Below are 15,297 nucleotides of genomic sequence, written 5' to 3' on the forward strand. Positions count from 1 at the left end.
ATTTTAATATATAAATAAAATTATTGTATCACGTCTAGCTATTCAACCAAACCCTACCTAAAACCCAAAATGACGAGGCCACCGGGTGCTCCCACTCGACGCACACCTTGTTCGTATGCCATCCTGGGCCCACAGCTAACCGTCGGGCATCCGTCTCTACGGTTCACGCGACCCACGCCCTTCCTCGAGCCCTGAGGTCGAAAGCCGCTCATCGCGAGCGCCACGCGACGGGGCACCGACTGATCGCGCTCGTCCACGTACCGGCAAGCGAGATCCACGTCCGGATACGGCTCCCGCCCGCGTTGTCGGGCATCTGGGCTATCTAAGGCCGACCCGACGGTTCTCCGCCGCGGCCGCGAGTATTAAAGCCGGCTTGCCTTCGCATGCCTAACTTCTTTTGCTCTCTCCTCTACTCGGAGAAGGAAATGAGCAGCGGTGAGACGGGCACGAGAGATCATGGGTTGCCAGTACGCGAGGCGCTCGCGGCGGGGGACAAGAGGGTGAGCGCCGTGGCGCGGCCGGCGCGGAGGAGAAGGCTGGAGCTCCGGCGGCTCGGCCGGACGGCGTCGGCGGCGGCGGAGGAGGAGGGAGCGAAGCGGGTGCGCCCGGTGCCTGACAGCTCCTCGGACTCGGCAGACTCAGCGAAAGTGGCGCCGGAGCCGCAGAAAGCGGCGGCGGCGAGGTGGCCGGCGTGCGTGTCGCACGGCGCGGTGTCGGTCATCGGGCGGCGGCGGGAGATGGAGGACGCGGTCGCCATCGCGGCGCCGTTCCTGGCTTCGGCAGGGGCGGCGGGGGAGGACAAGGGCGGCGCGGGGGAGGGTGGGAAGGAAGATGTCGGGGAAGAGGGGTTCTTCGCGGTCTACGACGGGCACGGCGGGTCCCAGGTGGCGGAGGCGTGCCGGGAGCGGATGCACGTGGTGCTCGCGGAGGAGGTGGTGCGGCTGCGTCAGCTGCAACGCGGCGGTGCCGATGAGGACCAGGACGGGGCGCGGTGGAAGGAGGCCATGGCGGCCTGCTTCGCCCGCGTGGACGGCGAGGTCGGCGGCGCCGACGAAGGCGACGAGGACACCGGCGAGCAGGCGGTGGGCTCCACCGCCGTGGTCGCCGTCGTGGGCCCCCGCCGCATCGTGGTCGCGAACTGCGGCGACTCCCGCGCCGTCCTCTCCCGCGGCGGCGTCGCCGTGCCGCTCTCCTCCGACCACAAGGTACAAGTGTCCTGTGTCCAACACCCGCACAGCTCCCAAAACCAAACCGCCTGACACCATCAGGGGCGGCAAACTGAGAACTTGCCAAGTGTTCCAGATCCGCATTAATCTAGACCTGTGAGCGATCCGTCTGCGAATTATAGGGACGCAACGCATCGACGTCGGCGTCATGACGGCAGCGTCTCCGCCAAGATCTTTTTTTGGTGGGGGGTCGGATCACAGGTGTCGCGTGCCGGGCACAAAGCCTCCACGCTCTCAGCGCGCACCGCCTCAACAACCCCTTTCGCGTGCCGCCGTGTCGAAACAGGAGGGCTTGACCGTGCCGCAGGTTTCATCGCTCACCCGTTTGCTTTTGGCCGTCACTTCGTGTGACGTTGTGCCGAATTAGAAGCCGATTCTCTCGTGGGGCGTGTGTGGTAGGGGTAGGTGACTGGAAAATAATCTTATGGGAATTGTCTTAATTTATATTGTGATATGAGATAAAAATTATTATAAATTTGTGAAGGCAAAGAAAATTATTTATGAGAAAACAAATAAGAAAATAAGTTACAACGTGTCATACTATAAATTAGATTCAGATCTTAAATAGTACCTGTAGGATTTTTTTCGAGGTGACCTCGCTTGTCACATTTCGTGACTCGTGAGAAAAGATTAGTCCGTGAGGACTCTCCCACCCACCTCCCCGGCCGGGTTTGTTAAGGTAAAGGCCAAGCGGCTGGTGGCTTACACCTGGCCGGGTCCTCGTCACGAGTGGAAGCGAGCGACACGTCGATGGAGTTCCCCATCGGGCCCAGACATGGTTCCCCGCGAGGACGGGTGTGTTAGGCCATGGTCACTGAATGTGCGTAGAAATAATTTGGTTGGATCGAGGTCGACGTGGCTTCTTTTTCTGTCCTGCTTGCGTTGATGCAGTGCTGCATTTATGTTGACTATCTGTCTGGGACTGATGGGTTCCTTCTGTGCTATGAAGGTTGCTCAGGTCATCAATTTCCTAGTGTGGGAAGGATTTGCTTAATATATGCGTACCTGAAACAATTTCCTACTTGCTTACAGCTGATACAACACGGAATTGCTGCCGTCTCACTAGTAAGTAAAGTTAATAGGTTAATTTTCAGTTACTCCTTTCACTTGGTTAATGTAGGGAGAGCTTGACTCCGGTGCAAATTTTGGCATGATTGGGAAGCAAGAACAAATCGGGCAGAAATTTCACATGAGGCCAAAAGAAACTCTTCCTCAGACATGAGCCCCTAGCTCCTGTATCTCCGTGGCCTGTCTCTGTCTAAACTATGCTCAGGTTCTCTTTTGGGGAACGAAATCGAAAAGGTTCCATTGCAGTAATCCACTCATGCTATATAGTTTAGAAGGGTGGTAATTGTGTGCACTGCACCGGGAGAGCCAAGTTTCTTTCTTTCTTTCGATGGTTAGCTCGGTTCAGTCCTTGAGATTTGTACTGACCTCTGCTCCTGTATTTTCGTTGAAAACCTCAGACTGGAGTACTGCGTTTTCAGAGTCCTGAATTACTGTTTGTTGTGATATAGTCTACTATTCTGAGTTCTTTAGTTTATCTATGTCATTTCTCTTGGCAAAGTTGGGTGGTGTTGTGGCTCTTTGGAAAATACAACAGTTACGTACAAATAGATTTGTTTGGGAAAATTGCCCATGTCATTGATTCGGTTGTTTATGGTAAATGTCATACAATACTAACACCTTATTCAGTACTAGTTGTGCTTAAAATGTGCCATATAGGATGCTTCACCATTTAATCTAACATCTTCAAAGGTAAGATATTTAAGCTTTCTATCTTTTATCAATGTCAGAAGTACTGGGTTACAGCATAGGATCAATCTGTCAAAAAAAAAAGAACAGATTGACTTTTGTTGCCGAAAGGCTTCTGTGACAATGTTTAAGGTTCCTTCTTTTTGTCTTTTAGTTTTTAAGTGCTAATGGCATGCTGCAGACGTGGTTCACATTATTTGGAGGGTTAAATATCTCAAGAGGGTGTGATACATTCGTTGGTATGGTATAGCTTGAAACAAGATAGTGGATACAATAATGGGGAATAAATTGCTTGACATTTTGGTGTGTCAATGGAGTAGGGGTGGGTGTCAATATGCAAGTGTTGAACAATAACACTATTAATGTTAAAGAGAAACAATTTTGTTTAGATGTGGGTTTGTCAAGTCATACCAAGTGCGATGGTCGCTTACCAGGCTGCTGCTTTAAGATTTCTATTTGTCGGCTTGGTCTTTTCACTCCGGGTGTGGGGACCAACCTCGATCATGTGTCATGCAAGCCTTAAAACTCTAATGATGTAGGATGTGCATAGAGATTATGCAACTGTTCTGCAGGTGTCCTTAACGAAATTGGTCAATGCGAGGATATGGTTTTAAAATGTGGCATAGCTTCTCCTAAATATGAGAAAGCTCCAGTTGCCAAAAAAGTGTCATATTCACTAATTTTATTTAGAATTACCTTGCTAGGATGTAGGCGCCAGGAGAGTGCAATGACAGTCCAAGTGATTAATAAAGGTGGTGAAAGAAAAATCTCTGTTTGGTACTCCGGCAATAGTTGAACTTTGAAGTTTCCTACTGCACTTGATACGACTTGATATGCTCGCAACGAGAACAGATTTTTTCTTGACCTCATTTATGTGCCATGCTTCCTTTAGAAACCTACCTCAATTTCTCCCAACGTGATCTTTTGATGATAACATCTTTATATAAAAGCACTGCTGTTGATTGTATCCATCATTTTGAACTGCAAGTTGTTCAAGTTGTCTATACTCTGTAGAGTACAGGAAACAATGACCCCTAGAAAGCCTGAATGTGAAATGAACCATGCTCAGCTCTAAGTTGCATTATATTGATAAGGTTCTTCATATTAAAACGAAATGTGATTTGATCTATGTTCTGCTCTAAGTTCTGCAATGTCTAATCATTTACCGAGTCCAGGTTTTCGGGTTAGTGGAAGTGATGTTGTCTCTTTTGTTTGACGATGTAACACACTTTTGAATTAGTCTATTATTTGGATTCAATTCGAGATTTCTTTTCCTACAACTGTACCTCTTTTACAGTTTCAACCTTGTCTAACCTGTAACGTTTGCCACAGGTAATGCTAATGAATACTTTGTTTTAACTGTACAGCCAGACCGCCCGGATGAGTTGGAAAGAGTAGAAGCAGCAGGTGGTAGGGTCATCAACTGGAATGGTTACCGTGTCCTGGGGGTGCTTGCGACATCAAGGTCAATTGGTACGATGATGCCTCCTTTTGTTCTATACGTTTTCCAAGTGAACTGAGATGCACAATCAGCATGCTTCTAGCTAGAGTTTCAACTGGCTAACAATTGCAGTAGCTTTGGTAAGGAACAGTTAATACTAGCTGAGGATATCTGATTATATTGTCAGTAAGATCATTTCGAAAATTTCTGCAATGCGATGTTCTGTGCACTGTGAAGGTCCCATAAGCCAGGCTACACCAGTAGTGGTCCCTATGATGACTAGTGAAGTAACAAACCTCACTCCAATGAGGCGCAAAACCCTCTGTGGACTTGGAATTTGGTGAACTCGAAATGCTCAACACATTACATATCATGTCTACATTTAGATAAGGCAATACAGATGCTCTATTCTGGATGGATGACTGAATTTCTTCTGCCTGCCATTTCAGGGGACTATCACCTGAAACCATATGTGACAGCGGAACCAGAAGTGACAGTTATGGACCGCACGGACAAAGACGAGTTCCTCATACTGGCGAGCGACGGGCTTTGGGACGTCGTGTCCAACAAGGTGGCTTGCAAGATTGCAAGAAACTGCTTGAGCGGGCGCGCGGCTTCCAAGTACCCGGAGTCCGTCTCCGGGAGCACGGCGACCGACGCGGCCGCGCTGCTGGTGGAGCTCGCCATGTCGCGCGGCAGCAAGGACAACATCAGCGTCGTGGTGGTGGAGTTGAGACGGCTGAAGAGCCGGACGGCGAGCAGACAGAACGGTAGGTAGTATGGAGGGGTAGCATGGCGAGAGGCGATCGAGAGAGTGAGGAAAAAGAATTCGCAGCTGAGTGTATGATGGGATGTTGTAAAAAAGCGCTCGGGCTCGCAGGGATCTGTCCATAAAGCTGCTCATGTGTTGTGTGACTGGTGAGTGTTGGTAGCTAGCTATTCGTAGCTGTGCTATTGTATTGCGTTAGTTCTATCCAGATATGGCATTCCTACCGATCGAAGCAGCAAGAAGCATATGCTGCTTTTTCTCAATTCTGATCATCTCGGCTGAATGTAAAGCCAGCTCGCCGCCGTCATCTGTCTCACCAGAGCCGAGGTAGGGGCTCCCTTTCATCCGTCCAATCTCTTTTGTGCGTCATAGATTAGAAGTTAGATATCCTTTTCGTGTGATTAGATCAGAGCCGTCAAATCGAGTTTGAACACGCGTGATTTAAATAGGTCCCGACCCAGTCATCTTGCAATGTTAACAAGCCACGTAGGAGTTTTTGTTATACGTGACAGTCCAGTCAACGAGCCGTGGTAGTTAGCTGTGAAGTCAGCTGATGAAGCCGGTGCTTGTGCAATAATACGTTTTTTCCTTTAGAAAAATAATTCATGATATTCCATATTCTTAAGAAAATAGGTTTTTCTTTATTAGAAAAAAATCTAGAAAATAGATATGTTTTAGATAAATGTTTTAATTTGTTTTTAGCTCTATTTTTATTTTTGTAAATATTATTTAATGTTCTTCCAGTGCAATAATTATTGCAAAAATGATAGAATAAATTTTTATTTTAAAAAATGGTTTCAAAAATATAGATTTATTTTGATAATTTATAAATATGTTTAATTTAGTTAAATAAATGCTTTTAATATGTTTTCCACTAATAAAATTAGATTTATTTCTAGAAAAATGCAAATAAATTCTATAACATTGTTCTATCTAGTTTTATGCTATAAAATAATTCTAAATTTTTTTAAATAAATGTTTAGGACTTTTAAAAAATAGGTTTAATTTCAAAAAATAGTTTTCATCATTTTTAGCCGTTTAAAATTCGTTTAGCCATAGTTTTCGTGTCGTTGTTCGATTTGGATGGTCCTTGCGTCCAAATCTTCCTAATATCGTGCCCTAGCTAGCCCTATCATTTGTTTGTTGTATTTGCTTTATTTAGTGCTTGTTCTTAGTGTTGCTTGTGTTGTTTGAGTGTAGAGGAGTTTGTTCCGGAGTAGTTTGACAACATCTAAGACCAAGATTTTGGTGACTTTGAGCAAAACAAAATCGGAGAAGGCAAGTGTCTTTGACCACTTTGATCTCATTGTAGGAAAGTGTGTCATTTATTTGTTGAATTGCATGTATGTCCCATGTTTAAGGGTTGCTAGTACTTTCTAGATTATCCTTATTACCTGTGTTAGAGTCAGGGTATCAAGGGTAGACTTGCTTAGCTTTGCTGTCATGGATATGAGTGGGTTACTTAATAACCTGATTAATTGTCTACGTAACATGAACCAGATTATATAATCTTTTGTAGGAATATGGATCATAGGGATCTAGGCAGGTTAGTTTGTCTGGTATGACTATTGTGTGTGCATTGGATAATTTGCGAGTACCTACTTTAGATCCTAAGGGCTGGTTTGTGAAGCATGTAACTTAGCTAAACAGTACAACAACGAGGCTAATATGGGTAGGGTCTGGCTGAATAATTTGTGGTCCACCTAACTCTGTACACATCGGTTGACTGTTAAGTGATACAAGAGGGGACCTCTGCAGTGGATGGAATCTCTATTAGCGGCGAAACCTTAGTGGATGTATACAGATTAGGAGGTGCTTTGTAAAGGTCTTATAGTGAGAACCCGGCTCTAGACACCAGAAGTGTGAAGGAACACGGGAATCATGACTCGTGAGTAAAGTTGTACAATATATGCTGAAAAATAAAAATGGTTAATCACTAATGCTCACGGTCAAGAGCGGTTTGAAGTTCTTCATGATTAGTGAGAATCTTGGATAGTTGATTTTGATAGTCGGGTGGTGGTGACCCGATGAGTTGGTAACTAGATACGGAATACCTGGTGAATTTAGTAGTCAGATGGAATCTAATGAGCTGTGTATTTTAAAGTATTGTCGTATTGAGTCTCAAGTTAGAATGACTTAGTTATAATAAACCAGAGTCAAACATTCCTTGTCTTAAATCTATTGTCATACTTTTTCACACTTGCTGAGTATTATATGTACTCAAACTTGTTATACACAAACAATATTGCTTAGTTGGGGAAGATTTTAAAGACTTCGCATAAGATGGCACGTTTTAGGATGTATTCTCCGTCGATTACTTGTGGTATCGTCCTGAAGATTGAAGACTGCGTTTACTTCTGCTGCATCGCTCGTCCCTGGTTAGAACGAAGGTACGTTTAAGCTAATGATATTGTTATATCATTTCACTTATAATGTTACTATATATACATAACTTGATCTTAACATACATATATGTACATTTGGTTTGGTTTTAAAACTAGGTGTGACAGTTCTTTGCTGACAATTTTCGGTCGAATCAAGCAGGCATGAAGCTCGAAGCATGAGCTACCTTTTCTCGGCTCTGATCTTTGGTTCTCTCATCTGGTTCGAGTCGGATTAAACTCTCGTGGTTGGAGCACTCGGTCGTGATCAATATCCTGAACTTAGCTGGCGCCCATGCATCTCCAGGTCAGTCTAAGCATAGCAACAGCTTACTGTCGAATCCGAGCACCAGGCGCAGTCCGAGTGCAAGTAGACGACCAACACCAACACGAGATCGGCATTTATTTGATCGGAGTCGTGCGAGAAACAGAGACAGAAATACAAAGATAATTCTCGGCCGGTTAAAAATGGTAGGAATGATACGCAGCAGGTCTTGTCTCTGCTGGTCGTCGTATCGGTCTAGGACTCGGAGTCCTTGCTGCCGACTCGTCCGAGGATCCTACGTGACGGCCGGGCAATAAAAGGGGACTCCTCTGAGGAAGTGAAGCCAATCTCAAGTCACGTACGCCTCTGATCCCCAGCTTCTCGTCGTCGTTGGGAGTGCGGCGAGTCGAGCTGTTTTACACCACGCTTGCTAGTGGATCCTCCCTGGCACCCATGGCAGGCTCCTCTGAAGACCGGTCGCGGCGCCGCCGCCGTCAGGCTGATTTGGATGACGAGATGGAAGAAGGCGATATCGTCCCCAGGTACCACTCAGCGTCGGACACCACAGAGTACTACAACAACTATTCCTCCGACGAGTCGGACGAGACCACCAGCAACGCCAGCTCGTACCCTGTCGCGGCGAACAACAACGGCAACGCCAGCTCGTCCTCCGTCGCGGCGAATAACTACGGCAACTCCAGCCCTTCGTCCGCCGTCGCGGCGCCGGTGCACGCCTGCTGCTTCTGCGGGAAGGAGTTCGGGAGCAACAAGGCAGTGTGCGGGCACATGAAGGTTCACGTTCACGACCGCCCGCAAGGGCGCCACGAGCAGAGGAACGGGGAGGGGGAGGAGGTGAAGGGCAATGTGGCGGTCGCGGGGAGCTGGGGCGTCACCGGCAAGCGAGGCTGCCCTGGGTCGGGGGGCACGGCTGTCTCTCCGAGTGCCGAACCGGACAGCTCCATGACCATAATGGTGGCAGAGCCCAAGCTTGTCCTGCAGCCGATGCCCATGGCTTTCGCAAAAACCAATCTGTCGTCCGTGCCCATGGCGTCCGCAGGAACTGATCTTTCCGGCGAGAGCAGCAGAGCGCAGCCGATACATAATGATGCCATGGCCATAGTGGTGGCAGGAGCCAATCCACCCACCGAAGCTGTCGTCCACCAGCAAGCTGCGCCACCGCCGCTTGCAGGGGAGCAAGCTCCACTCGTCCTCCAGCAGTCCGCTGCGCCACCGGCTGCAGGAGGGCAAAATCTGAACGGGTACACATGCAGCGAGTGCAACAAGTGGTTCAAGACGCACCAGGCGCTTGGTGTCCACGTAACCGGCCACAAGAACAGGGAACTCGCCGCCGCGGCCGCGGGAATGCCCCAGGACGGCGCCGTTCCATGCCGCCGAGGCCCCAAGACGGAGAAGGCGCACGTGTGCAAGATGTGCGCTAGAGAGTTCTCAAAAGGGGTGCAACTCGGCGGCCACATGAGGACGCACTGGGATGGCCCGCCGATCGTGCCCAAGAAGAAGCAGCGCATTATCCAGCCCCTACCGCCGCCCGCCGAAGTCGAAAAGCCGGCACCTGCCCTGACCACCGAGGACGTGGCACAGCTCAGATTTGTGCTGCCGGTCAAAGCGGAAGAGGCATCGCCTGCGCCGGCCGTGGAGGCGCCGCAGCCTGCTCCGGCGCCAGCGGTGGACAGAACACCCGAGCCTGCACCTGCTGGGCCGCCCGTGACGCGTAGAGTATTTCTCTTTGGCGCTGACATTGGGCCGGGAGTGCAAACGCCAGCGGCGCAACAAGGCTCGCCCGGGACAGAGGGCTCGGCGTCCACAGGTGGGCAGCAGCAGTAGGTTATTAGAGCGGAAGAATTTCGCATGGACTCTCCCGTTCAAGGAAAAATTCAGTTTAGTTACGATGTAGATCAGGATATAATTGTAGGTTGATGATGAATGAACTCGAGAACAAAATTTTGAGGCATATGGAGCGGGCACCTTACATAATTGTATACATATGCATGTACTATGTTGGAACGTATACATAAGAGACATGGAATTTTGGCACCTAGTTGGGTTTTACAAACTACATAAGAAACAAATATTGGAGATATAGTATTAGTGACGCCTATTAAAAAACCATCACTAATATTACATTAGTGACAAATTTAGTGACGATCCGTCACTAATGTGATCCTAGGCTGGATCCTAGTCAAGACCCGTCGTTAATGATATATAATTAGTGACAGGAGAGAAAATAACCTGTCACTAAATACCATAGTGATGGGTCACATAAAAACTCATCACTGATGAGAGACTCATTAGTGATGCGTAGAAATGGCACACGTCATAAAGATAGACTCTTGCATTAGTGATGGGTGATAATTACACCTGACACTAATAATTGTGTCATTAGTTATGGGTCATAATTACACTCATCACTGATGATTGAGTCATTAGTGAAGGTTATTTTCGTTACTCGTTACTAATGACGCAATTCCTATTTTGGGGTTTTGCGCCGAGCAGCTCGTCCAGATAGTATCTGTCCACTGGGTGCTTGGCTCAGGAGGTAATTTTTTTGTTAATTCGGTTGAAGACCAACCAAAATCTTGATAATTTGAAGTTTGGATTGTCCCTTGGACTTTAAAGGTTTACATCCCCCGCCCCACCCCCTCCCCCTTTCCTTGTCCTCTTGCTCCTATTTAGTGGATTCTAGTGTTTGAGTTGGAATCAACAATCGTGCTCATTCTCCCAAATCTTGATATGTATATTACACAATTATGTTAATTATGTTCCTAAAAGTGAATTTAGTTTGTGTCACCTATATCTCTCGTTCGAGAGTGTTTGATTATAAATATGACTTGAAAACATATCATATTTATAAGAAGATGCTCCCGAATTATCCACGAAATTTGGACAGTTTGAGAATATGTGACCCAAGTAGGTTTATGTGCTCTTGTACGGTTCTAGAGAGAATTGTGATGGCATCTCCCTGTTGTTCTCCGGATACATAGTCTCTTGGCTCATTGTCGAGACGTATATTTGGAGAACAGCGGGGAGATATTCTCTAGAATCGTACAAGAGCATAGAAATCTACTTGGGCCACATATCTTCGAATGGGATTATGACATATCTTTGCATACATAGGAATTATTAATCCCATGTGACTGGTTTTGAGTTTATATTTTGTATAGATGGTTGTAACGAGTCCAGCAAACATGCTAGTACTATAGAATATTATTGTTTTAAGTTGCAGATGAGAATTGAAGAATTTAACATATCATTATGAGCGCCGTCTTTTTTCAATAGTGGGTTGTTGATATATATGTAAAGATAGAGTCTATGAGGCTCGAATGGAATTCGAAACCAGAGAATCAAACTCTCATACGTTCACACTTGTATCAAGTATTACATGTCATCTATTTATTTGAACCTTGTATCATTAACATATGTCCTTCTTTTATCTAATGTGTTGCTTAATATAATACCAGATAGGGCATTATAGATACAATTGTTGCTGGCGAAGCGTGTGTGTCGGTGACATGGGAATCGGGGGTCCCCGAGTCCCGAGGCTAGGACAACAGAGTGCAACGTGACGCCATCCCTCGGGGACTTTTCCTTGAGGTCCGAGAAGACCAAGTTCCGGGAGAGGGTACTCGTGGCCATAAACAGTGGTCCCCGAGTACCTGAGTTCCCCGAGGACCTGAGAAGTACAAGTTCCAGGAGAGGGCGCTCGGGGCCATAAATAGTGGTCCCCAAGTACCCAAGTTCCCCAAGGACCTAAGAAGTACAAGTTCCAGTAGAGGGCACTCGGGGCCATGAACAGAGGTCTCCGAGTACCCGAGTTCCTGATGACCCGAGCAAACACGGTTCCGGGAGAGGGCGCTCGGGACCATGAATAGTGGTCCCTGAGCGCCCGAGTTCCCCGAGGACCGAGAAATGGCATATCCGGGTGAGAGTGCTTGGGGCTATGAACAGTAGTCTCCGAGCACCCAGAGTTCCCCGAGGATTTGAGAAGCCCCTTGCCGGTGGACCCCACAAGGGCTTAGCGGTGAGGTGTCAATTGGTGAGAGGCCCGATACTGCATTTAAGAGGGAGCATGGCCTGTCACTTCCAACCACTCCCCACACGCCTGCTGTCAGTCTCTGCCACTGCCTGGCAGGGAGGCGTGGGGACATTTAATGCGGCGGGTCCCATCGCGCGTCATCCGGCGCACCTCGGTATATCGACGTAGGGCTCGAGGCATATCGCTTGCCGCCCTGCTGTGTCAGGCTGGCTCTGACCGAGCGGGCACGTGGGGTTGCTCGGTGGCTGCCCGGTGGGCCCTCCCTGCTACATCCGCTGAAAAGCGGTATGATGACTACAGGACCGGACAGGGGCGCATTTTCAACCTCTCCTGTAACGTCAAGCTGCAGCCCATGATGGTTGCTTTCCATTTATGGCGCCTTGGAACTCACGCCCTCCTTTCTGGGCACGCTAGGCTGCTCCGACGGGGTATAAGAAGGGGCGGGCTCCCCGAAGGAGCTTCAGGTCGACAGGGTCTGAAGGTGCTCCAACACAGAAGTTCAAGAAGCTCAGCAGACGAAGAACAAGACACACGAAGCTTTAGACTTAGACAGAAATCCTTGTAACGCAAGAGATCCTCAGAGAGGCATTTCCAAAGCATTTATAGCATACACATAGGAGTAGGGTATTACGCTCCGTGCGGCCCGAACCTGTCTAAAATCCCCTGAGCATTTATTTCCTCTAGCATCCGATCATCCATCCACCTGCATCCTATTTACTCTCATTTATTTCACGTACGAGGTAGATTCAGAATCATCCCCCGACCGAATCTCAAAGGGGGTCCCTCCGGATCCCTGCTTGTGGAGTTCATCCTCCGATAGCTGGCGCGCCAGCTAGGGGGGTTGCATCCCTGAACCTGGTTTTTTTTCTGCAGAAAAGATGGCAGGCGGACATCGCCTCCAACGCACCGGGTCCAACTCCAGCGAAGAGGTGGAGCCCATCGCTTAGGAGGCCCCAGTTTCTGCTGTTCCTCAGCAGCAGCAGCGGTCGGCCCGTGCGGCAGCCCCCTCCCTTGGGGACAATGGCACTGGGCCCAGCAGGGCCACCATCGCCGTCGCAGGCGGGCCGCCTAACCCTTAGCAAGCGGCAGACGCCCCTGCCGCAAGATCCTCGTTTGGACAACGCCAGGCACCGTTACGGTGCAGGCTCGCCTTCGGTGATGCCAGCCCTGGGAGTGCGTTGCCTGCGGCGCAAGCACTCCTCAGGCACCTGCCCGTCTAGGCAGCGGGGGAGACCCCAGAAGGCCGTTGGATGCAGGAGGTGGCTGCCCTGGTGGGCACAGCTCACCGGTAGGTGCTGGCCGAAAGCTCTCGGGCCACCTCCCACCGCGGCGCAACCAAAGCCGGACCATCCTCGGGTGGCGGCAGAACCGGCCGGGGGGCCTCCAGGCGGAGTGCCACCCCCTGGCCACCACAGGAGCTCAGGACCTTCGCTTACACCTCAATGAGCAGAGGGCTGTCGAGGATGCACGCGTCACCCTTGAGCGCCACCGGGAGTCCTGGCTCGAGACCGAGGGAGAGGACCAGGCTTCCTCTATGCCGGCTCGTGACCATCGAGGCTCCTCGGTGCGCCGGCGTTCGCCTCCCAAGGGCGCTGCTAGCGCCGAGGGATACGGCACCGGCTGCCGCACATTCACTAACGAGCTCCGTCAGGTCAACTGGCCCACCAAGTTCCGGCCAGAACTACCGGAGAAGTACGACGGGTCCATCGACCCCGTCGAGTTCCTCCAGATCTACACCATCGCCGTCCAAGCGGCGGGCGGCAGTGAAAAGGTTATGGCCAATTACTTCCACGTAGCCTTGAGGGGCTTTGCCCGCTCTTGCCTTATGAACTTACCCCCAGGGTCCATCGTCTCCTAGGATGATCTCTACCACAAGTTCGTGGCCAATTTTCAAGGCACCTTCACGCGCCTCGGCTTGGAGTGCGACTTCCATGCCGTGAAGCAACAAGAGGGGGAGACACTGAGACGCTTCATACAGCGCTTCAGCTAGGTCCGCAACATCATTCCGCGGATAACCCCCCATGCCATCATCGTCGCATTCTGGCAGGGCATCCACGACGAACGGATGCTCGAAAAGCTAGGTACGCATGAGGTTGAAACCACCGCGGAGCTCTTCACGTTGGCCGATATGTGCGCTAAGGCGGCGGAGGCTCAGGCGTGGCATGTTCCACGCCCTGAGCAACCCGCTGCCAACAAGGCAGGTCCTTCCCGCTCTGACAGGCGGGAAAAGAAAAGGAGAAGGAGGCACGACGCTGCCCCTGTTGTGCCGGCAGAGGTCCTTGCCCGCAGGCCGGCACGCCGGGCGGCTGTCGACAGGAGGCCCGCTCCCGCGAGGGCTCCCTTTCCCGTGAAGCCCGAGCTGGGAAAGTGGTGTGAGATCCACCAAACTAATTGGAACGACCTTACTGAGTGCCGGTCGGTTAAAGGACTCGTCGAGCGGCGCCAGAAGGAGACCGAGGGGCACCGCAGGGGCGGCGACGACAGAGCCGCCCCCGAGAACCAAGAGCTCGGGTTCCAAAAGCCTAAGCACACTGTCGCCTTCATCGACGGGGGCACGTACACGCCCTCCTCTCGTCGCTGCGTCAAGACAATGCGGCGTGAGGTGTGCTCGACCACCCCAAGCACTGCGGCCACATGGCCCCTGAAGTGGTCGGACACCCCGATCATCTTCAGTCTGGCGGACCATCCCGTGAGTACTGCAGGGGTGGGGCGACTACCTCTCTTAGTGCCCCTCACCATCTGCAATGTAAAAGTCAGAAGAGTGCTGATCGATGGGGGTGCAGGCCTAAACCTCCTATCCCAGGAGGCCTTCAAGAAGCTGCAGGTGCCTTCCAGGCGCCTAAAGTCATCACTCCCCTTCTACGGGGTGAAACCAGGGCACACCCTGCCCCTTGGTCAGGTCGAGCTGCCCGTCACATTCGGGAGCCGGGACAACTTCCGGACGGAGAACATCGTCTTCGACGTCGCGGAAGTCCCCCTGCCCTACAACGCCATACTCGGACGCCCGGCGCTTGCATGGTTCATGGTGGTCACGCACTATGCCTACCTCACGGTTAAGATGCCGGGGCTAGCAGTTAAGATGCTGGGCCCTGCTAGCCCCATCTATGTGCCCGCTGAGACCGGCAGCGCCGTCTCCTGCGTCGAGCAGCTTTACTCGGCCTTGGTCTCTGCTCGGGCCGAGGTTGAAGGACACCCAGGGGGCCCAGGACCCTCTTCATCCAAACCCCGATTCGCCGCCGACGCCTCCATCCCCACGAAGGAGGTCGTGGTGGGCAAAGACTCGTCCCAGGTCGTCTGGATCAGCGGTGACGTGGGCAACAAATAGGAAAGCGCGCTCATCGCCTTCTTCTGGGCTAACGTCGACGTGTTTGCATGGCAGTCATCCGATATGCCCGGGATCCCTAGGGAG

The 15,297-nt window shown here is 50.5% G+C and overlaps 2 protein-coding genes across 4 annotated transcripts; both read left to right on the forward strand.

Annotated features, from left to right (window-relative positions):
* Window positions 1-235: 235 nt before the first annotated feature.
* Window positions 236-5,631, forward strand: LOC133908395 (probable protein phosphatase 2C 8). Of its 3 annotated transcripts, XM_062350402.1 has the most exons (4): window positions 236-1,205; window positions 4,349-4,454; window positions 4,660-4,762; window positions 4,872-5,631. In XM_062350402.1, exons 1-4 carry the CDS (start codon window positions 384-386, stop codon window positions 5,194-5,196), a joined length of 1,356 nt encoding a protein of 451 aa, XP_062206386.1. In that variant the 5' UTR covers window positions 236-383; the 3' UTR covers window positions 5,197-5,631. The 3 variants fall into 3 exon arrangements, 2 of the variants coding, with proteins under 2 accessions (XP_062206386.1, XP_062206387.1); XM_062350403.1 differs by lacking the exon at window positions 4,660-4,762 and having other exon boundaries at window positions 245-1,205; window positions 4,872-5,624; XR_009908202.1 differs by lacking the exon at window positions 4,660-4,762 and having other exon boundaries at window positions 1,075-1,533; window positions 2,259-4,454; window positions 4,872-4,919.
* A 2,659-nt stretch (window positions 5,632-8,290) lies between these two features.
* On the forward strand, window positions 8,291-9,679 carry LOC133905455 (uncharacterized). The gene has a single exon (XM_062347243.1). It carries the CDS (start codon window positions 8,291-8,293, stop codon window positions 9,677-9,679), a length of 1,389 nt encoding a protein of 462 aa, XP_062203227.1.
* Window positions 9,680-15,297: the final 5,618 nt, after the last annotated feature.

This window comes from Phragmites australis, chromosome 2 (assembly GCF_958298935.1).
Source record: "Phragmites australis chromosome 2, lpPhrAust1.1, whole genome shotgun sequence".
NCBI lineage: Eukaryota > Viridiplantae > Streptophyta > Magnoliopsida > Poales > Poaceae > Phragmites > Phragmites australis.

Excerpts from the sequence above, each read along its gene's own strand:
- LOC133905455 (XM_062347243.1), top strand. The coding sequence starts at position 8,291 with ATGGCAGGCTCCTCTGAAGACCGGTCGCGGCGCCGCCGCCGTCAGGCT.
- LOC133908395 (XM_062350402.1), top strand. The coding sequence starts at position 384 with ATGCCTAACTTCTTTTGCTCTCTCCTCTACTCGGAGAAGGAAATGAGC. Across the intron at positions 1,206-4,348 it reads CGCTCTCCTCCGACCACAAG|CCAGACCGCCCGGATGAGTT; the intron begins GTACAAGTGTCC and ends TTAACTGTACAG. Across the intron at positions 4,763-4,871 it reads CTCTGTGGACTTGGAATTTG|GGGACTATCACCTGAAACCA; the intron begins GTGAACTCGAAA and ends CTGCCATTTCAG.